Source organism: Mchenga conophoros, linkage group LG7 (assembly GCF_057382185.1).
Source record: "Mchenga conophoros isolate Kocher_MC1m ecotype Shallow Benthic linkage group LG7, M_conophoros_male_GT1.1, whole genome shotgun sequence".
Classification (NCBI taxonomy): domain Eukaryota; kingdom Metazoa; phylum Chordata; class Actinopteri; order Cichliformes; family Cichlidae; genus Mchenga; species Mchenga conophoros.
Window position 1 is genome coordinate 47,958,569 of NC_140532.1, and position 23,025 is coordinate 47,981,593.

Consider the following 23,025-nt stretch of genomic DNA (forward strand, 5'->3'; position numbering starts at 1 on the left):
GCCAGTCTTTGTGTAATCAGCTTCTTTGTGTCTGCCGAGGAACCTTGATCATGAGACTCATGGGAGTGAACGCGAGCTCCACAGTTTGTGACACGGCTGAAATAAATAAAGCATCCTCATGCGGCGCTGTGGCTGCTGCTTTGTGTTTCTCATTGGAGTTGTGTTACATTTTGTTCATTCTTCTTCTTCAGGGAAGACGACCCCAGCAGGAACTGTGTTTGTGTGTTTTTGAGAAGTAGATTCATTGGAAACAAACACAGCCAGGTAAACGTGCATAACTTCAAACAGCTGTAACCTTGCACGACTGGTTTTATGTTGCTGTCACTTGACATATTTAGCTAACCACAAAATGCCACTGGTTATTCTGAGGCATTTTGGGGTTAGTTTCCGTTTTAAGCTGTGTTGCTGGGGATTAATGTGTCAAGACATCGCTTCACAGCGCCTGAGTCATCAGGCCTGAGATAGAAGTTCCTGTAAACAAATCTCGTTGACATTGTTTACCTTGCGCTGGTGTTCAGAGCAGTTTTATGCTTATGTGAACTTGCAAAAACAAACAGCACCTGTTCTACACCCATGACTGATTTATGACGTTATCAAATTTTTAAGCATGGTCGCACCATTTTACTGGTTGTTAAGTGAAGCCGAGATGTTTTTTGTACTTTAAATACAGTTAAGTAGTTACAAGAACTTCTTCCCAAGTCTACAGCTTATTTAACTTTGAAGTTAACAAAAGACCAAAGTAGACCTTGTTCGAAGGGATCACAGGACAAGCAAAATTCATGGGCTTAATATGAAACATGGACATAAAGAGAAAAAGACTTCAATCAAAATTGTATTATCAGAAAAAATGAATGACTAAAAAAAAAAAAACCCAAACAAATATTAAACAAAAAGAAACAACATCCACCTTCTAACACCAAACGTGTTAATCTTTGAATTCAGGTCTTTTCAATCCTATTGCTACAGGCGTATAAAATCAAGCACCTAGCCATGCAGTTTACCTTTATACACATTTGTGAAAGCATTGCTCATTCTAAAGAGACCACCGAATTCAAGCATGGTACTATGATAGGATGCAGAGCAGGTTGCAGAGTTCTGATGCACACTGTGCGTAAAAAGGGGCCGATGCTGACTCAATAACTGCTGAGCTTGAAAACTCCTCTGGCATTAACATCAGCACAAAAACTGTGCACCAGCTCTTGGTTCCAAGGCCAAGCAGCTCTTGCAGTGCTTTTGCCCATCTACTCTAGTTTGTACCTCCATTGGTGCGGTGCTAAACATGTTTGTTTAGGAAGTGAAAGGTTGCTTGCTCAATTCATACATAAAATTCTACCTCATCAAACATGTGGAGCTACCTGCTGTGGCAACCCCGTTTGGAAAGGGATGAGCTGAAAGTAGCTTTAGTCTGTTTGGTGCAGGTTAAGAAGTCAAGCTTAGCCAGCATTCCTAGCAGATCACATGATCTTATTTCCAGACCACATCAGCTGACAACCAACTGACAACAAACTATACTGCATGGAGATGTTATTGCTGCTCTTCAAGAACAGAGATATGCTGCCAAATATATGGTACTACACATAAGAAACAACACATTCCTTGTGACTATAGTGATCCTGACTTAAATCCAAGACAGAACACCATCAATCTCTGACAATAGGGCATGTCTTTGAAGAATAATTGTTTTCAGAAATATAAGCCCAGACTTTAGGAAGATTAGAGTCTGAAGACATAATTAAAAGCCAAGTGAATGAATGATTCAGAGAGTTCAAGAATGCAAGGGGGAAGAAATCTGTCACAGCTGGGAAGGAATCTTGGAATGAGGCATCAGATGGCTTGGCTTGTTTCTGTCATTATTTGTTTTGTTTTTCTTTGTGTGTGTGTGTGTGTGTGTGTGTGTGTGTGTGTGTGTGTGTGTGTGGGGGGGGGGGGGTGTTAAACCGATTTTTGGTCATCCTGTGGAAGATTGGGATATTTGGACTTTTAATACGGCTCTTCTTTCTACAGAGAACTTCACCAAGATGAATTAAGCATTAACTTAAATGTACTTTCATTATGACCTTAGCCGTTACCTGCCTTCTGTCTGTGAAACCGGAACAATCACACAGTGATGACTCCTCACTGAATTACTCCAATTCAAGCCAGAGTTTATTTCTAACCCACATTTAAAACAGGTCCAATGACACAAGCCACGTGACCTTTCCGGGTGTTGTGACCTTTCCGGGTGTACCATGACTGCGATGACTTCAGCCCACCCCATCCCCTACATGCTATACAAAATATACATTATATACATAATGTATATTTTGTATACATTATGTATACCAAAAAAAACACACAGTTTCTTTCTTTTAAATTTTGTTTTTACAGGAAGACAGACTGAATTAAAGTCATTTCCTGCAGAGATATACTTTCCCTACCGCCCAGCCACAAAGCCACAACTTGCCTGGGCCTAACCTTAAAACAAGTCTCTACGTAATGATTTGCATCATTTGGACTTGCTTTACACACACACACACACACACACACACACACACACACACACACACACACACACACACACACACACACACACACACGAAGAGATCCTCAGCAGTTCAGTGTGATTAATGGACTTATACACTGCCTCTTTCTCATCATACCAAAAAATTTGCTCTGTTGCTACATTAATACACAACAACATGCCCACTGGTTATGTTGTTTACAGCAAAGCACGTCATGAGTTCTGTGTTTTTGAAAAACATGTTGTGGACCAGTTTCCCAGTTGTGTATTTATGGCTATATTTTTCAGGTGCTTTGGATTTTAAAAGACCCACGGTTTAAGAACAGCTGCGAGGCATGTTTCAGGATTACTCAGTCTTCCTTTATGTCATCTTTCCTAAGGTGTGGCTTTTTACCTGTTTTCACCTTCTTCTTCCTTAAATTTCCTCTTTAAATAAAACTATAATCCAAACATCTGTGCTTGTTGTTTCATTAATTATGAGCCATCGTTTCTCTCCCTTTCAAATCAACACATCTTAGAAAAGCCAGACACCTTTCACTGCTCATCTGCTCAATAAGGAATAAACTAAGGCTATAGTTTACAGAGCTGCAAACCCTTAACTACACAGCAGCTACTAAAATATCCCAGAATGACTTCTAAGTGGCTGCAATCAACATTTTTACATTTGCTTTCCATTGAATCTTGCCTCAGCTCTCATCATCGTTTTAGCTTCTTTCAGCTCATTGTTTTGGTTTTAAGGCTCAGAAAGTTTCTCTTTTAGTTTACCCTCAGGCTTCAGTGGTTTCACTAGCATGGCCATCACAGATGAAATGCGGAATAAGTTTCCACATGCGTTCCGATGTAACTACAGTCACTGTAGTGTTGTTGGAGCATTTCGCAACTCAAAAATATTCAGCCCTCAAAACCAGTCGGAGAACTACATCCTCCCTTCCAATGTACAACAAATAGCTGAAAGAACTTACCAGGGTCTTTATACATTTATCCAAGCCCCATCCCTTTTTTTACCCTCACTATATATAAGCTTAGTTGAACTATACAGCTCCAGCTGCACTCAGAGTGACAGTAAGGTTGTTTCCACTTCCCAGGATTTCTCAAAAATCCACAATCTAAGGCAGAATCTCACCTGATAGGCTTGGAGACACTGCATCATGTTTCACCGAAGTTAAACTATTTTGCACAGATGTGTGTTTACCTCTCTTTGCTTTGATTCGCATCTTTAGCTCCTGTTTGGCTACAGACACAATCAGTTCCAGATGCACAAATAAATAAGCAAAAGCAGAAGTGATCAAAGAAACGACAGAAAGAAGGTAATGGCTGGTAAAGATAGTGGCCTGCTGAAGACAGCGGGGTACATGTTCTTTATAAACAGCATAGACTGATAAAAGGAATTTTTTTTTAACCTATAATAGCAAACAGGGAAAAAATGTGGACCACACAAGAACATGTTTCTCCTTTTAAAATGAAACAAGCTGATTTTTTTCTTTTGTTCTTCTGGTAGGATGGGGAATTACAGGTGACTTAATTTAGCTAAAGCCTTTCCTAGAATGAGTTAGGCAGAAGTGAGAGGAATGGTTAAGGAAACATTGGACACATTTCATTATGAGTTAACAATAATGTTACTGTTGTAAAGTGAAACGATGGTTTACAAGAAAGTACAACTTTTACACACACAGCTGCCGGTAGAGCTTTACCCGACTACTAAGTCAACTATTTCTATTAAAAACAAATATTACACACTTCAGCCTCAACAGTTGTTTAACATGAATACAAGACTTACACGTCGATACAGTATATCTATTAGAAACCCATCTGACTTCACCCCCGCCTGACTTGCTCAACGAAGGCTTCATTAGGGGGGGCTTTGAACTGAGGAGTAACCCGCTGGTGACATGCTTGTCGGCCACAGACATAATTGAATAAAGATTCCAGTTGTTCTAAAAACCTCTGGATGTAGCCTCTGGGTCTTTGAGGTGGGCCCCAGAAATCTGAGGAATGAGAGGCTGTCCCAGGGCTCTAAGAGCTGAGGACATAGTTTAATCCCACACCACTGGGAGAATACTGATCAGAAGAGCTCAGACAGCAGGGGGGCTGAAGGGCGTGTGTGTGTGTGTGTGTGTGTGTGTGTGTGTGTGTGTGTGTGTGTGTGTGTGTGTGTGTGTGTGTGTGTAAAAAGCATCGGCAAGCACTGAGCCTTGAACCTGAAAGTCTCCTGTAACATACTAATGGGAAGTGTCCTGTCTTAAATGCTGTCTGTGGAAATCACCCACAGCTTCCAGTGATGACATAATGTAAAAGTCAGAGGTCTTACAAGATGGCACAGATCTGTGTTTGTTGATACCATCACAAACACAGGAGTGGTGTCAGGCAGTTTGCCTGTGAATGATGGTTTCAAGTGTATGATTACATAATCACCTTGCCATGTTACAGCAAGTACTGTCTTTAACATCTTCACTGGGGCTTTGTGATCACATCAGCTCCAGTGGGAGCTCCCATCATGGCTTTAAAAAGTGACATAAAAGCTTTTGTGATGCACAAACCGATATATATATATATTTTTTTTTTACGGGCCTCACTTCTGAGTTAGAAGTCCAACACCTCTCTGCATGAAGTGTGATCATTCACTTCTTTATTTATATTAATAACAGAACATGAAACCACACCTCATTACACTGCTGCTGGTGACTGGGAGTATTTCAGTCGGTCAGGGGGCAGATGTCAGCAGGGAGATACGGCACTAGGTGTTTAACTGCTGCCACCTATTGGCCAAGAGTTCACATTACAGCTTCTTGCAAAAAAAAAAAAAAAAAAAAAAAAAAAAAAATATATATATATATATATATATTTTTTTTTTAACCTTTATTCACCTTTGTCACCAGTCATTTAGTATCACAAAATTAATGACCAATGTATGGTAAAATAGGTAAATATTATAATTTCTTGTAACAAAGAACAAACTTTTGAGCTAGAAAGAGACACTGTGATACCAGTGATTATAAACTATAAATTATTATATCTAATGATTTTATTTGTATTTATGCAATGAATGAATTCAGTTCAGGTCGGATAAATTGTATTTGTGTAGCTCAGTATCACATACTGAGGTTCAAAAGGCTTCCATATCCCTAAAACATATTAAGGCACAAAATACAGTGTTGTGAAAAAGTGTTTGCCCCCGTGTTTGCCTACTGGTGGTGGTCAGAGGGCCCGGTGGCGCCTGTGTCCGGCAGCCTCGCCTCTGTCAGTGCGCCCCAGGGCAGCTGTGGCTACAATGTAGCTTGCTATCGCCAGTGTGTGAATGTGTGTGTGAATGGGTGAATGACTGAATGTAGTGTAAAGCGCTTTGGGGTCCTATGGACTAGAAAAGCGCTATACAAATGCAGGCCATTCTTGATTTTGTATTTTTTTTTTTTGTATGTTTTTCACACTTAAACATTTCAGTTCAGAGAACAACTTTAAATAATATACAACGACAACACAAGTAAACACTAAATGCAGTTTCTAAATGAAGGCGTTTATTATTAAGGGGAAAGGTCCAAGCCAACATGGCCTTGTGTGAAAAAGTGATTGCCCCCTAAAACTAATAACTGGTTGGGCCATGCTTAGCAGCAACACCTGCAATCAAGCGTTTGTGATAACCAGCAATGAGTCTTTTACGCCGCTGTGGAGGAATTTTGGCCCACTCATCTTTGCAGAATTGTTGTAATTTAGGCATACTGGAGGGTTTTTGAGGACCTTTTTAAGGTCATGCCACAGCATCTCAATTGGAGTGATTTTGACTAAGCCACTCCAAAGGCTTCATTTTTTTAAGCCATTCAGAGGTGGACTTGCTGGTGTTTTAGATCATTGTTTTGCTGCAGAACCCAAGTGCGCTTCAGCTCAAGGTCACAAACAGATGGCCGGACATTCTCCTTCAGGATGTTTTGGTAGACAGCAGAAGTCTGTCTACTAAAACATCCCAAAGACTTGGGGATCATCAAGATGTTTCTGGCAGAAAGACAAGCCTTTATGTTCCTTTTGCTCAGCGGTGGTTTTCATCTTGGAACTATGCCATGCAGGCCATTTCTGCCCAGTCTCTTTTTATGGTCTTAACTGAGGCGAGTGAGGCCTGTGTTTTAATACTGATAAGTAAATCACACTGAGTTGCTTTGATCATCATCATGCAAAATGCAGGATTTATGTTGAAAACAGGTGTCTTTTACTCAAACTATAATAACTATAATAACTTGTTTGACTAAAACTGTTACTCGTCCTGTTTTTATATGATTTGACTGTAGCACAGTGACAAGCTGACACTTGTCAGTGTCTCAGTGAGCCCCAAATTAATACATGTGATTCAGCAGTCAAACAAAAAAGCAAGCAAGAAAGCAGAAACTTTCCCACGTTGCTTGTCTGTGTTTATTGTGCTATGGTGTGTTGATATCTGTGCATTCCTGTATTATCCTTTTGTGTTACACATTTCGATGTTTTTTTCCTCGCTACCTAGCCTGACCTGTCTCCCCAATGTGATGTTTGTGTATTGTATGTACGGTCGGCAAGGTCTGTCATCTCGGTTGTGGGCAAAAGACCTGCAACTGACAAATAAAGGCTATCTCATCATCATCATCATCATCATCAAAAAAACAAACATAAGACTGGGAAACATTAACATGCAGTCACCACCAGGTGTCATGCTCCTGCCTGAACACTGTAATAGCAGTTAGTAACTTATGGCAAAAGGGGAAGGGTACAGCCTTGCAAAAGTTCACAAATAACCCACCAACCTGAAATTTCTCAGTTTTATATTACCCTCTGTAAGCTGGTTAATGTTTTATTAAGCACATGATTTAAACCTGTTTTCTTTCTTTACTTTCCCCCCCTTTTTGTTGTTGTTCTTGTTACTGCCACAGATGTGTGTCAGAAGATTGTGTGCAATTAAAGAGTGTGAATGTCCACACATTCTAACGCTGTTTAACTGAAGCGTTTTTACAGCTCATTGTAAAACCTGAATACTACTGTTCTTGGAACTGGTGGGTGGAGGCTCATGCTGCATGACAACAGGGTTCACGATTGTTATGTCGACACATTTTTAAAGCTTGCCCAATGAAGTTAACCCATGCAAAAACAACAGCATATAGGGATTTCTAGTATCATGCCTGCATCCTCTCACTTAGATAGTTTCTCTGATCTTTGATTTTAGAGTGCCAGGAGGTAAAGTAGACCTATCCTAAACATTTGGATACATTTATATATGGCTCTTTTTTTTGAAGTGCAGCCTGCTAATTTCTGAAACAGATAATAAATCACGTTTTGTAGGCTATTATGTCCAACTTTCAACAATAAAAGTGTGATATTATATTATAAGTAATAACAACAGAATAATTAGGTCACAAAGAGACACAAGGGCAGCTTTTACAAGAGGGGAATAGTCAACAGGGGTAATTTACACCTGACCTGACTTTTCATTATATGTTAATTTTCTACCCATCCAGCTGGCTATGCTATTTATTCTGATTACTGCTTGCCTTTCATGTAGCATCGATGTGGTGAAGTAGCTACTCCAATTTCGTTGTACTATTGTATAAAGTGTGACTGTGCAATGACAATAAAGAGTTAAAGTTAATATATACTGAGTAAAACAATACCAGTGGTTGAATATATTTCAAACTGACTACAGCATGTGTCATGACTACCCGTAAGCTCCACCTATTAAAGGCACAGGCAAACAAAAGGTACGTAAAGCGGTTTGTTTACTTTTACCCATCCCTGGTCGATCACCTCAGAAAGCCACACTCTGACAAGCGATTGGTTCGCGGTGCACTCTTTCCCCCAATCACCGAGCCTCTCTAGCTCCGCCCGCCACATCACTAGCATGGCGGCACGTAGAGCAGGAATTCCGCCTATGCGACGATGACAGCGTCGCTGAAGAGATAACAGCAGTAATGACTGTTGTACGATAGTGCAGGTCTGTTGCCCAGCAACATAAACCCCAGTTACTCTAAGGGTCAGCTAACCTGGTGCGAGCGGCTGGGCAGCAGCAGCCTCTCTGACAGACTTGACAAGACTGCGGATGAAGCCAAGTTTGTGCCCTGATGCTCTGAGCTGGACCGGTGCCTTTACTCCGCTTCAAGTCCTCGTCTGGAAGCTCATTCCTGCCGAATTGTTCTAGAAAGATGGATCTTCTCAGTGTGCTGCATTTCGACGAACTTTCTCATGGACTGGCAAACTTGTCCATGTTTCCTTTCTTTGACATGGCGCATTATATCGTCTCTGTCATGGCTCTGAGGGAGCAGCCGGGTGAGTGTTTACGGGACGTTGACGATTCTAGTTCCTGCCAAGTTTACTCTGTGAAGTGGCTTTTTTCTTTCTGTTAACTTTGTTTGGCTGAAGTTTGTAATATCAGGCCTCCAGCCATCCTGTTTAAAGTTTACCTGACTGCGTGGCACGTCGGTGGGGAATGGGGCTGTTTCGAAAAAGGAAAAGTTTTCCAGGTTCTTCACATTGAAAACAACGCACAAATAGCCCGCACGTGCTGCTTAAATGTGTTTATATAGCCTCGTTTCATAGGACTCATAAAATATTTACGATGTCATGTGCTTATTTGCATATTTCCTAGCTGAAGTGGTTCTTAATATGTCACTGGGTTCAGATCTGAGCCACTTAGTCTAATTTTTTAAAGTGCTTCTTTGCTGTTTTTACTGGTAATATTTCACATTAAACTAAATAGTATTTTGTTATGCAAAATCAGACACGCTGTAGGCATCCGCTTTGCTTCTGCAAAGTTGCAAGCGTTTTTACAGATTATAAATTATTTATCAGTATTGTAAAACATAACAGCTGTTAATTTGTGGGTTAATTGGCACGCAGCATAATCTGAACCTTAATTGGATAAGTTTGCATATAAATAGTGCTGCCACATATAGAAGTGCACTGCATCCAATTGAATTGATAAATTATGCAGTTAATAAATTAAAAAAATTGCTATGGCTGAATTACTGGACCTTACTATTAACTTCTTTACATAGACTGATTGTTTTGGGCCAGACCAGGTGATGAGTTTGAACCATATCATGGTATGTTGTTCAGAAAATGCACAGATTAATGAATTCAAGCAAACTATAGCCAGAAGCATAATCAAACTCAGAACAGTCCGAGTTAGGCATGTGAAGAGCTTTGTTCAGTTTAAGTATTCAGATCTGTTAAGTTTAAGTAGTAATACTAATGGATAAATTCCACTCAAATAAACAAGGTCCTGCATTCAAAGGGACTGTCCAATCAGCTAACTTTACTGTCAGTGGCCTTTGCTGTTAGCAAGGGTGGAGCTACTTCATATTGTGTGGTCTTTTAATCTATGGACCCATATGCTGACTGAACATCAGCAACAGCCATTATCAGTCTTTCTGGCAAATATCAGCCTATTAGCACAAAGCTAATGTTCACAAATAGAGGCCTGTTTATATGCTGCGTCACATCAGCTTTTCATTGATTTTCAGCTACTTGCTTTAATGAGTACACTTGTTTTTCTAGATAATGAAGATTTCTTAGTTTCTGTCAAAAATCAATGATAAAAAATATTGGTATCAACTCAGAATTTCACAGTACGTCCACCCCTTTACCTGCTGGTTACCTCTCACTTTACCATACTCATTTAGCATACTGGTGTTCTGCGGATGCTTTGCAGCGCATATTCAGAGGATTTTAAACACAGCACAAAAGATTACTGGCTTTCCTTTTCCCTCACTGGAAGAGATTGCAAAAGCGAGATATATTTCAAGAAGCCTTAAAAATGAATAGGGACTCTTTTTCACCCTGGACCCTTGCTGTTTGACCTGTTGCCCTCTGGTAGACACTACAGAGTCATCAAAACAAGGGTAAACAGATTGCAGAGTGGTTTTTAGCCTAGTGCAATCATGGCTGTAAATCAAACATTTATTGCGGTGCATCATGGTACTTTTTATTTAACCCTTGACACCTTTATATTCATAATTATTTATTACCTTCTGCACCGTGAGAACAACTCTGTTTGATGGTGTGATTGGTTTGTTTTCATACTGTGTGGTATTTTTTTTGAGGAACTTGGAAAAGTGGCAACTTACTTTTGGTGTTGGAGCCTCATGAGTCATTACTTGTTTATCTCAGGAAAGCAAAAGCAATTAAGCTCTCCCCACAGCCTCAGTATAAACCTTTTAGTTCTGTCGTCTGCAGTCTGTCATTGTAGCAGTAGTTAGAGATCATCGTCACAAAAGTTTAAAAGCCCAATGCTTTATCTGTGTCACAGCCTATTGTATGAGCTAAGACCAAGGTTGGACACGAGCCATGTTATGTCACCAAGATAGTGGCTATGGAGACAGGTGGACTTTAACTGCACAGAGAGTTGACTCAAGCACGTGGACAGTCCATTGTAGTCCCCCTGCTGTAGGTCTACGGGCTATTTTTGAACTTGCCTTGCAAAGCATCTGAGCTACTGTGACCTTTTTAACCCTGTGTCCTCTACTCCGGTCTGTTTGTCTCTGGCTGGACGAAAGAATCACAGGGAGCGACAGTGTTGACAACACCGTTTGCAAAATTCTCATGTCGGTCGTTGCTTGTTCGCTCACTTCATGTTAGTTTGGTGACAATCAGTGACTTGCTTAACAAACAAACAAAAGGTCACTGAGAGAATGGCCGAGAGCAGATTTAAATCTCTGGGTCATTTAAAAAGAAACAGTAAACTCTGTCAAGGCACAAAACACACAGGAAGCCCCCCAAAAAGGAAAGGAATGCCATAAACCATTCAACCCTCCTTCGCTAGTCTCTTTCCTCTTTTCTCTTTCCTCTATGTCAAATCCACCTTCGTGCTGTGCAGTGGTGGGGCGGCTCCAGATGTTCTCAACCGTTAGCAAGAAGAAAAACAAGTTTCAGTTCAGCTTAATTGCACGTTAGACACACATATTGTACAAACGAGTATTTTGAAGGCGCTTGTCTGTTCTACCCCCTGTGTTTATGCCATTACGGAGTTATTTTAAGCTCCTTTATAAACACTGCTGAGAGTGGAGTGTGAGGAAAACGGAAGGACGGGGACAAGGAAGGAGAGCAGTGGTTATATGTCAATCAGTGGGCCTCTCTTTAAGCCAGAGACAAGCAGAGGTGGTTTTTTTTTTTTTTGGTATTTAAAGCTAGCTATAATTATGCTGTCCACAAAGGGAGGAAGAAGAAGACTTGTAGATTTGCATATTAAGAGGAATGAAAAAAACAGTTTCCGTGTTAGATAATGCTGTGTTTGGTCTGTATATTTGTTAGATGTTATCCTGGTTAAAACGGAAAGACTTTTGTTAGACTGCTGCTGCGGAACAGGTGAACTGCAAGAGAGAAAAGAAGGAAGGAAGACATCTGCATTTCTCAAATTTGACTTGTAAATCCACTTCCTTCCAATGCAAAACCAGAGGAAGGCATTTTGCATGTCAGAGCACTCTAAGCAGTGCATTTATATTTCAGCGGAAATGGTATTTTTTTTCTGTTGTTTGCTTCTTCATCGACCTTTAGATGTCATCATGTTTTATGAATTGATCTCCCTCCATCTTTAATCTCTCTGCGACCCATCGGGAACACACACTGACTACAGCAGTTTGCTTTGCTGTGGAGCTAAAGGTGATGACAGTGCAACAGTGTTTACTGTGTAAGCAGTGTGGTGCATTGGTAAACTCTGCACTGTAACAACCACAACAACAAAAAGCAGTGTCGAGGGTTTAGGCTGGGGGCTATCACAGAGAACAGGATGTAAATAACTGTCACGATGTCAGACTTTTTTTTTTTTTAATTGCTGTTCCCCACTGAGATTTTTATTTACCCTCTCCAGCATCGTTTTAACCACATGAGGTGTGTTACATAAGATTTCTTGAGCGCAATCATGGAAAAAAGAAATCATAGTATTACACAGTGATGGCTGAAATCTGCTGACACTGAGCTGCAGCCACTTTATAGTGTATTCCTCACTCCATTTGTTTATTTGTCTGTGGCATGCTGGAACCCACACTTAGTTGTGAGGAAAAGTGAAGTTAACATACCTTTTTCCATCTGTTTTCTAATGCATGTGACTTTAACATGTTTAAGCATAAGATTACAACTGTGGTCAAAAATTTACATCCACTCATTGTGGGTACGAATGTCATTGTAATTTAGATTTATCTATTCCGAAACCAGCTCTGATTTGTGTTTAGAATCGTTGTTCTGTTGGAACACCCAATTGTGTCAAAGTTACAAGTTAAAGAATGTGAAGGTTATCCTTCTGTTCCATTATTCCAACCACTTTATGAAATGTACCAGTACCACTTGACTACCAGTACCACAGCCCAGAGTATGATGCTACTACAACCATGCTTGACAGCAGGTATGTTGTTCTTTTCACTCACAATTATTTCTCCAATCATACATCTTGTCATTGTGGCCAAAAAGCTCAATCTTTCTCCAGAACACATTTGGCTCATCAATGTGGGAAGCTGCAAATTTCAGTCAAGCTGAAAGGTTTCAGTTTTGTTGCCAAGGTTTCTTTCTTGGTCAGCATCCTCTCAGTTTATGGTGATGTAAAACTCACTTTGCAGTGATGCTGGTATTCCAGCAGTTTCCAGTTCATGGCAGGCTTCAGCCTCTGTGTTCATGTATTGTTCCCGAGCATCCTAACTAATTTCCTCCCATCTGAGGCTGACAGTTTGCGTCTTCTTTCAGACCTTGGCAAACTGGTGACGCATCTGAGCGACCGGATGACCATCCTGCAATCTGTAGTTTTTTTAGAAATGGTCCATAAAGATTCTTGAATGGCCTTCTATACTAAAAAGCTGGGGCTGTGCCAAGGAAAACAAGTCATTCATTAAAGTCATACATCTGTGTACCTGCTTGTTTTTTGTGACCACAAAACTAGTCAGAGGAGACAGTCCACCAACTATGCATCAGCCCAGGCAGTGGACCTCAAATAAGTATAATAGGATTGATCACTCGGCCGTCTGGTCTCCAGCTGTCTGTGTTTGCAACGGAGTATAATTTCAGTTTTATACAAAGACATATCAGTGAATAAGCTCCTTTAGTACTGGCTGCTTACCTGTTGTATCTTTATGCCAGGTGCGTTTCTATTCGTATATGTGATATCTCAGTGCAGGAGGAAGTCCAGGTGAAATTTAAAACTTACTGTATTCAGTGTTGAGTTTTACCCGTGACTCATGCAAGCAATTAGTGAGATGCTATCCTGCATTTACTAACAGGTTCATGTGTCTGCTACCAGACACATCAGCTTTCACATTTTCCTCCACTGCAAATTGTCTCATGTAGAAACTTTGAACTCATTTTAAAGTTTTTTTTTTTTTCTTTCTAAGGAACTGCCACTCTATAGAAAGTTAAACAGTGAACAACTCAGACGTGAGGCCGAGGGAGGCTACATAGGAAGCAGCTTTAAATCCTCCTGGTTTACCAATCTCACTCCAAGAGTCTTTAATCTTTCTGTAATCCCCAGATTACCATTTTGGTCCTGTGTTTGGCCACACTGACTAAGGGCAGGTAACACAAGGACTGACTAAGAGCTACCTGTCTTAATTTCAAAACATATGTATATTCCTTGGCAGCATTAATTTTGGTTGAGGCAGACAAGGCATTGCAGGATTGTATTAGAGTATGTCAGAAAAAGTACTGCATGAAATGTGTGTATCTCATTGATATTGTAGCATAAAAACATATTAGCAGTTCAGGCCACCCATGATGAAGTCCACCTTTTAAAAGAGAGATCTAATGACATCAGTGCCTACACTGATTGCTACACTACTTAAGTTTAGCTCTCCACGCCACAACAGTGGATTTAAAAAAACAAGACAAACAAACAGTCAAGGTATGATTGAAGTGTACACTTGCAGCTTTAATTCAAGGGGTTTTAACAAACGTAGTGTATTAACACTTTAGGAATTACAGCCTTTTTATACAGCCTCCTATTTTCAGAAACTCAAAAGTAAATTGACAGTTGACTGACAAGTAGTTTCATGGCCAGGTGAGGCCTGTTCACTTTATTATTTCATGTCAAATTAAGGTAATGAATGAAATGGAATGGATTCCAAGTATTCAACTTGCATTTGGTATTGCTTCACTGAAACTCTCAATAATAGGTCCCAAGAAATGGTGACACAAGTAAAGGAGCCCATTATTAGACTGAAAGACCAAAATAAACCTATTAGAGAGATAACATTAGGAGTGGCCAAATCAGTAATCTGTGACTCCTTCTTTCCTCCTAAGAAAATTCCCCACATAGCATCTATACAAGTCCATAGTAGTATCGAGGAAGCAGGCGTATCATTGTTGTTTAAGTCGACAGTATAGAGACGCCCTCATGAATGTAAATGGAGAAGGTTTACAACAAGGTTACTGTGGTTGGCACAGAACATGGAACAGGAAGTTCTTTCAGATGTTTTCTAGACTTAGCTAGAAAACATCTGAAAGAGGCTGTACATGTCTCAAAGAATTGTTTTGACAGATGAAACCAAGATGAACTTGTACCAGAATGATAGGAGGAGGAAAAAGAATGAGAAGGGGAGAAACAGCCCTTGATCTGAAGCATACACGTCATCTGTCAAAGTTATGGCATGTATTTCAACCAGTGGTTGATGTTGTGACTGCTGATAGAAATAGCAGGATAAATTCTGAAGTCCACAGGGCTATACTCGCCGCTCACATTTAACCAAATGCTGCAAATATCAGCTCTTCACTTCATTTAATGGATAATGAGGCAAAGCATACCACAAGAGAAGCCCAAGAATTTTTCAAGGTCAAGAATTGTGATTCTTCAAGGCTAAGCCAGTCACCTGACCTCAGCCTAATAGAGCAGCTTTTCAATGATTAAATACAAAACTGCATGGAGACAGAACCACAAACAAGCAGCAACTACAGACCGCTGCAGTAAAGGCCGGGCACATCTAAAGGCCACTACCGCTCGAATTAAAGCTGAAATCCTGCACTTGAATCATATTGATTGTTTGATTTTAAAATCCGCTGGTATAACAACATCTACACCTGAAGGTCTTAATAGAAAGCAGCTTCCTTGCTAATTCATGCTTAACAGTCCATTTTGTCTTTTGAGTCTTGGCCGATCCTGTCATGTAGATGTTGTGTAAATGGTTTCAGTCACTCATACTGCAGCTGTGATTGACAAATAGCTCCTTTTCTTTGTTCAGTCTATCTGTGAACCTCAAACAATGTCTATGAAAGAGTATCAAACTCCATTATGTTCCAGTTATCTGTTATCTTCAAATTGAACTGGTTTATGTATCAAGTTAAGCCCAGTGTAAACGACATCTTACTCATTCACAGTGCTAGTCTCTTTATTCTAAGAACCTGCCCAATAATAGTGATCATTTATGTTTATTGTTCTTTATTATCCATTTTTGCTGTTGTGCAGGAGCTCTCGAGGTGTCCAGAGTCAGCCCCTTAGCCTGCTGGTTCAGCTCCATGCTCTTCTGTTTTGGGGGAGCGGTGCTGTCGGGGATCATGCTGGCAGAGCCACCAGTCGCTCCTTTGTCCAACAGCACCGGTGTTCTCCTTGCTTCAGTCATATGGTAAATATCTGATGGTTGAAATATCTAAAGCTGAAAAATAAGGTGTGTAGATTGTAGTAAAGAAAGAGGCAGAGGGGTTTGAATTAGTGAATAATAGATAAATAAAGTCATTATCCAAGTTTTCCAAATGTGGAAGAAATAGAGACGTTTTCAAAGAGTGTATGTATCTAAATAAGTCTTTGGCCCCCTCTGCTGGTGGCTTGTATTATTACACCTGTCTCACAAACAATTTACAACACCCCCTGCTGGTGAATGTAGGTACTTGACAAAGACCTGAGGGTAATGCTGTCAAAATCACCTTGAGCCTTGTTTAGTGGCCATGTCATTGAAATGTGCATGTGTCCACGTGTTAAATGAGCCTTGTGTGTCTCTATTAGGTACTTGGTGTTTTACTGCCCCATGGACCTGGTGTATGCATGTGCATCGCCGCTGCCCCTCAGACTGGTGCTGTCAGGGATGAAGGAAGTGACGAGGACGTGGAAGGTCCTTGGAGGGGTGACTCAGGCTCACAGCAAATACAAGGACGGCCTTCTTGTTATGATTGCCATCGGATGGGCTAGAGGTCAGTAGGTATGAGTGTGACGGGGCTTCTTTCTTTTTTTTTTTTTTGCATGTTAGGGCTTTCAAGTAACCATAAAATATTTGAATATTTAACACACACATTTTACATATTAATGCGTAGCAACCATATATCTCTTTACTCTCCCTACCAGGTGCTGGAGGTGGTCTGATAAGTAATTTTGAGCAGCTTGTTCGAGGAGTGTGGAAACCAGAGACAAATGAGCTCCTCAAAATGTCTTAGTAAGCCTCACACAGACTCTCGAATATCGATTTTATGATATTTTTGTGGTCATAAAATGTAATTTTTAATGCACATTAAGTATATTGTCCTATCTTGACTGTAATTTGTTATATTAATGCTATACTATATACCAGGCAAGCAATTTTTTTTTTCATGGTCCCTTGTAGCTTTTCAACAAGTCATACAGAAATTAAAGTGGCATCAATCCCTCTCACTTTACCCGCAGTAATAACATAAACATGAGCATAAACATGAGGGTAATTTCCAGACTTTCCACACTATTCAACCATGCTGAAGATGCAGTTTATGCAACTGGAAGCCTGACACATCTAAAGTTAACAACATGCCCTGGTTTATTTGTGCATACAAGATGTGATTTATTTCAGTTGTATGTATATACTTATCTTCTATTTTTCAGTTTTTGTTAGGATTTATCTTTTTTCTTTGCTTTTCTCTTTAGTCCCACAAAGATTACCCTGATCGGGGCGGTGTTGTTCGCTCTGCAGCAGACACACTACCTGCCTCTCCAGAAGCACCACCTGATGTTCATTTACACCGTCTTTATTGTTGTCAACAAGGTCAGTCTGGTGCCAAACCTGGACTCCAAACCTGAACCTATGAGTAGGCTATAACTCAAGATTGTAGTAATTTGGAAAATTCCAAAGAAAGGAGGTCTATTTTTGATCAGTTTAGCTTGACTACTTGCAGCAAAAGAAATGAATAAATGCCACTCTTGTTATTAAGTTAAAACTTGGGTATAGCAAAGGTTTTAGTGCCACAGCTTCCTCCCAAATCGGTGCTATCGTGTCTTCTAAATGACCTTTCTCGCTCTGCTTTTTTTGAAGTTTTCGCCGTGGTGACTCACATTAGTACGGTATTACCCGTAGGGCTGGGGCTTTTGCATCATTTTCATCAGCTTGCATCATCCACTTTTCTCTACTCTGGGAAACTTGTGCTCTTGACTGAGACACAGATAAATCTAAGACGTCTTCTTTCAACTCTCATTCTGTTAGCTCCCTCTGACTCTGATCTGTCAAATTAACAGCAAACAGTTTCATCACGTTTAAGAGCTGTGTCCAGGCCTGCTGTTTGTTATTTTGGGTTCTCGGTGTTGCGGATGTTCGCTTTTATTCCCAAATGAAAAGTAAATGCTCATAAATTTACTTTGTGTGAGATGGACTACAGTTGTTCAGCTTTCTATGAAAGGTGACAATTTGTTGTCTATAATAAGCTGAAATCTTTTCTTTCTTCTTATTTGCTTTTTGATTTGACCTCATTGGTGCAACGCTGCAGTCACGAGCAGTGGTCAGAGACCACACCAGCATTGTTGTGACTGTGTGATGAACTTGCTAGCTTGTTATCTTTTGAAATGGTTACTTTGAAGATGGGGATCAGTTCTGCTGCGACCGCTTGCACTCAGTTGCCATCTTCAAAGTGGCTTTGGTGCGGTAATACCTAACTTGACCTCATAATTTTGAAACAGAAGTTAAAACACCTTCATAAATATGTGCTCTGCAACATTGGTTTTATATATGAATATAACCAGCATGCAATGACAGATCATAGACAGGTTATGCTCATCGGGGCTGCTGAGCGTAACTGGACCAACTCAGCTTCTAAATTAGACGGCAGCTGTTTGCAAACCTTGTCTCAGAGTGATTGCAGTCACTATCAGTCAGACTACAGTTGGAGGACATGTGCAATCAGCTTGCAAATTGATCACTCACATGTGCGCCTTTCCCACTAACACCCACTCAGCTTGGCTCAACGTGGTTTTCATTTACAATTAAGTGCCACCTCAATGTGGGTGGGGTTGTTAGAACAAGGCAGCCCAAATTTCCTGTAACGTTATTTGTATGATGCAAACACGACACAACAATGAAGGGCATTGAGGCGATGGTATACCTACCGCTAAACCGATGTTACAGGTACGCAGTAGGTCATTGGACCACGATGTTGGTTTGTGTGTGGGCATTTCCTTCGTTGTCAGGTCACTTGGACACCAGGCTGAGTAGGTATTTAAAAAAAAAAAAAAAGAAGTATCTGGTACCAGGCACTACTACCTAATGGGAAACCCCAAGACTGAGTTAAGCCAAGTAGGTACAAGTGAAAAAGAGGCTAAGGTCACCGCTACTACTTGCAGTCAGTCTCTGACAGCAAAGGAAATCAATATTTATACATATGTTTAAAAATGTGTATACATGTGGGCTTTTGATCTCTATATTTGCCAACTAGTAACGCCCTGTTACTAGTTGGTGTGCCTATTGGGTGGTGCAGAAATTAACACTGTTTCTTGATATGAGACCAAGGCGGAGACACATGACAGTAATGGGGGAGCATTTGTAAATAGGAGGTTTGTGTAATGATGCCGATTGGCATATCTGTCCCACACTAGATATGTCAATCCATCCATTATGGCAAGCTCTGAAAATACAGGAGCAACCGAGAGTACCAAGCTAGCCGGGGAGCATAGAGAAGTTCCTGCTGTGGCTGAGGGAACTATAAGAGCAAGGTTTCAAGTAAAGCGATAGAAGTAGCCATGTGATCCATTCATTATTTTAAAAAATGGTCATTATAGCTGATTTCAGGACATCTGCTCTGTTGAAGGACAATTTATTCTCTCCCAAATGTCATTAAATGTCTCATCCTTTTCTAAATTTTTCACACATGTATTGACGCATGTATGTTTTGCTCTGTAGTCAAGGATGATGCTGACGGGCTCCTCCACCTCACCCTTTGCCACCATCGAGTCAGCCCTCTATAAGACCCTCTTCGCTGGCTACTCGCCTTATGCCGCTCTCACCAGTGAGGTGAAGAGCGCTTGCATCGATAATAGCAGCATGAACAAGACAACCACCGCCACCAAAGAGTCCGGTGAGAATGGATCGTCGGGGCAGCAAACCCCAACTTCTCCAGCCACGGGACAGAGCAGCTCGCTCGAAGCCAAAGAGGAGTCACCGAACGCCGCGGCAACAAACTGCAAGAAGACCAACTAGTCAGCCTTCGCCCTGTAGCGCCTTTTCACCTCTAAGCAGGGCTGGAGTCATTTATGATTCACACATTTCAAGTCAGGAGTTCACTTTAACTTTATTTTTCCATTTTGTCTTTTGTGCAGGGACACGCTTATTGTTCTTCAGGCTAAAAGGCCATGTTTCTTTTTCTCTAAACGATTTCTTTTGCATTTCTTAGAAAGTGATTTCAAGCTGGCTGCTGAAAAGGAATTTCAATAAAAGCCAACTCCAGCAAAAGCCCTGCACCTTATATTCTGGGATAATCACCACATCCTTAAAGTACTGTAATGCTTTTCCTGCTGTTGGATATGAACATCAAACTATCTCTGGGCTGTAGCTTAATTTTTGAAATATATATTTATAATGGGAACAATCAATTTCAGGGGTTTTGGGGACCAGTGCTGTGCACCTGCTGATCTACGAATGTACTTCATTCCTCTCTGTATATATTCTGCTTCGTGTAAATGCTAAATTTCTTACTCTGAAGTGGTTACCTTTTTTTTTAAGGAAAAAAGAAATTCTATTCTATGAGATCCAGAGACTTTATTTTATTTATACATAATGATTTCACTCTTGAATGTGTAACATTTTGAAATGGAGGACCGTTTTATTCAGTCACTCTGGCGAATGCTTTGAATGGTGATTGAAAGCATGAGAATAAACAGGTTTGAATGCATGTGATTTCCTGCCTATGGTGTTATTGTACTGCTCAGTGAACACGAGTGCACTTGGGTTTAAATTGCCAAACATATCAGTAGTTACATTTTAAAATGTGTCTATCCTTGAAAGAATCTTCTCCTTATTAATGCAGCTCTCTTAGCTACATTTGCTCAGCTTCATGTGTCAAAGGAAAAAAAATTAATGACTACTTTTAGCTTCTTGTAAGTTGATACAAAGCAGCGCAACGTCTAGAAGTAACCTCCACTATAGGCTGAAACATTGCATCAGTTTATCATCAGCACCTGATTGATACCTCAGCCTCTTTAAAAAGCTGCTGGAGAGAGATCCCCCCACCCCCCCGAAATCCCCGCCTCCCAAAGTTCTCATCTATGTAACCTCAGACAGCAAAGAACCCCCCCTGTGAATACAAATTAAAAACAGAGGGTGGGTGTCAAAGAGAAAAGAGAAGCTGTTCAAAGGCGATCAAAAGCGATACTGGTTGAGATGATGTACCTGCCTTTAAAAAAACGCCTCAAGTCCACTGATGTCAGACGTGTGCGTGTCAATTACGGGCTCGTAGCTTGCGGTGTTTGTTGCAAAAAACCTGCTTTGTGTTGCTTTCTGACTCTAATGGTGAACTGCGTGACCTGGAAAACGGAAAGACATGTTAATAAGCCTCTGTTATTCCCTGTGATGGCTGTTATGGTAAGAAGGCAGGTGACACGGCAACAGCTCAGAGCCTGAATGGTCCCAGACAATTCTCTTAATGAGGTCCAGACCTGTATGACCCTCCCCCCCACCCACCACATTTACTCACTGAACTGAGCAGGCCCTCCTCTACTCCCAAGCCCCGACTTATTTCTCCACGACCCTTCGCACCGTTTTCTCCACCTGCCTCCATTCTGCCTCTATTTAATGTGTCAGGTGCAGGAAATTAATCCTTAAACGGTTTCCCACAGGCTGTCTTCCACACACACACACTGTGTACACATTGACCTTCATGACTCATGAACCTGAATGCGATAAGGATTCAGCGCACTATACCTCAGAAATATTTTCTTTCTAAATGCGCTACAGAAACACGATTATGTAACAAGACGCAATGTGAGGATACTGTAAGCCCAAACATTCCTATACACATTTGATTTTGAGGAACAGTCCAAGGCCACGGGGCACACACAAACACCTAAATGTCTTTCTATTATTTCATTTTGATATAAAACAGTATGCTGAGATTTTTAGTTTTTAGGTTACTTGGCACCTTTAAATAACTCTTCACTCTTGTATTTCCTGGACTCCCCTCTTTAGAATTTATTCTTTGCTTTTTTCTTTTTTTAATGGATCTAACCTCCATCCTAACTTATAGTTACTCACACAATAGTGGATTTATAAAAAGTGTAATGGTACCACTGTAATTAACATTATAAAGACCCTTTTATTTGTAGCATGTGTCTCCAACCCCCATGAAGGCTTTATAAGCACTCAACATTACATTACAGCCTTTTGGATGAAAGGTGCAGGACGAGGTAGTGAACACTTGGTGGCGTGAGGAGGCGTCATCTCTGATGGCTTGATGCCTGGGAACTGACAGGTTGGCCAGCAGCTGCAGGCAAGAAAGGATAGGGACAGGAGGGAACCCTCTTTGCAGAGCCAATGGTGGCTGCTTGCATGTGAGGGTGTGTGGTCTGGTTTAGCCGTGCTTGTGAGGAACATGAGTAGATGGTTCACTAATCTTTTGGGGACATTTTGTATGCTGGGGACATTGTGGATCGACAAAAACGCTAAATCCAAAGACATCGTCTGTTGGATGACCCAAGTCTTCAAAATTATTTTCTCGGTGTTTTTAAGGTCAAATGAGATTTTCAGAGAAATGTCCTCTCATGTGTAACAAACCAGCTGACTTGCATTCACAGCATGTGTGTGTGTGTGTGTGTGTGTGTGACATGTGGAGTGGCAACAAAGGCTGAGTCCATCAAAAAAAAAAAAAAGGCACAAAGAGCTTTAGGGCACAAACACTCACACACGTGCATACCTAAAAACACACACACACACACACAAGCACCCACCCACACAGAAACACACACTTACCAAACCCCTTCAATGTCCAGGATTCTTTGTTTTTCTTTCTTTCTCCACAGAAAATAACATAACCCACATACACACACACACAATCACAACTCTGCTGTCAGTGCGAGTGCATAGTCCAAATTTTAGTCACTTTGTTATAGGGCCTAAATACTGGGCAGGGCCTTCTTTAGCTCTCAAACATCTCTTCACGGCATGTATTCCAAAGAGACAGTCACCCTACTACAACGAAAGCGTTCCTGAAAATTGGTTGGCTGCATGTTCATGCAATGAATCTCCTGTTCCTGCACATCCTACAGGTGTGCTATTGGATTCAGATCTGGTGAGTGGAGAAGTTCCTGAAGCACACTGAACGCGTTGTTGTGTTCATTAAACTGACTCTTGCTTTGCATTTGGTGCATTTTCACAGTGGAAGTAACCAGAACTGCA

General features: G+C 40.8%; 1 protein-coding gene across 1 annotated transcript; it reads left to right on the forward strand.

Annotated features, from left to right (window-relative positions):
- The first annotated feature begins 8,321 nt into the window (after positions 1-8,321).
- tmem38b (transmembrane protein 38B) lies at positions 8,322-20,528 on the forward strand. The gene is made up of 6 exons (XM_085279780.1): positions 8,322-8,773; positions 15,882-16,038; positions 16,416-16,600; positions 16,752-16,839; positions 17,301-17,418; positions 19,540-20,528. The coding sequence occupies exons 1-6, from the start codon at positions 8,650-8,652 to the stop codon at positions 19,834-19,836; spliced, it is 969 nt and encodes a 322-aa protein (XP_085135906.1). The 5' UTR covers positions 8,322-8,649; the 3' UTR covers positions 19,837-20,528.
- The last annotated feature ends 2,497 nt before the right edge of the window (positions 20,529-23,025 follow it).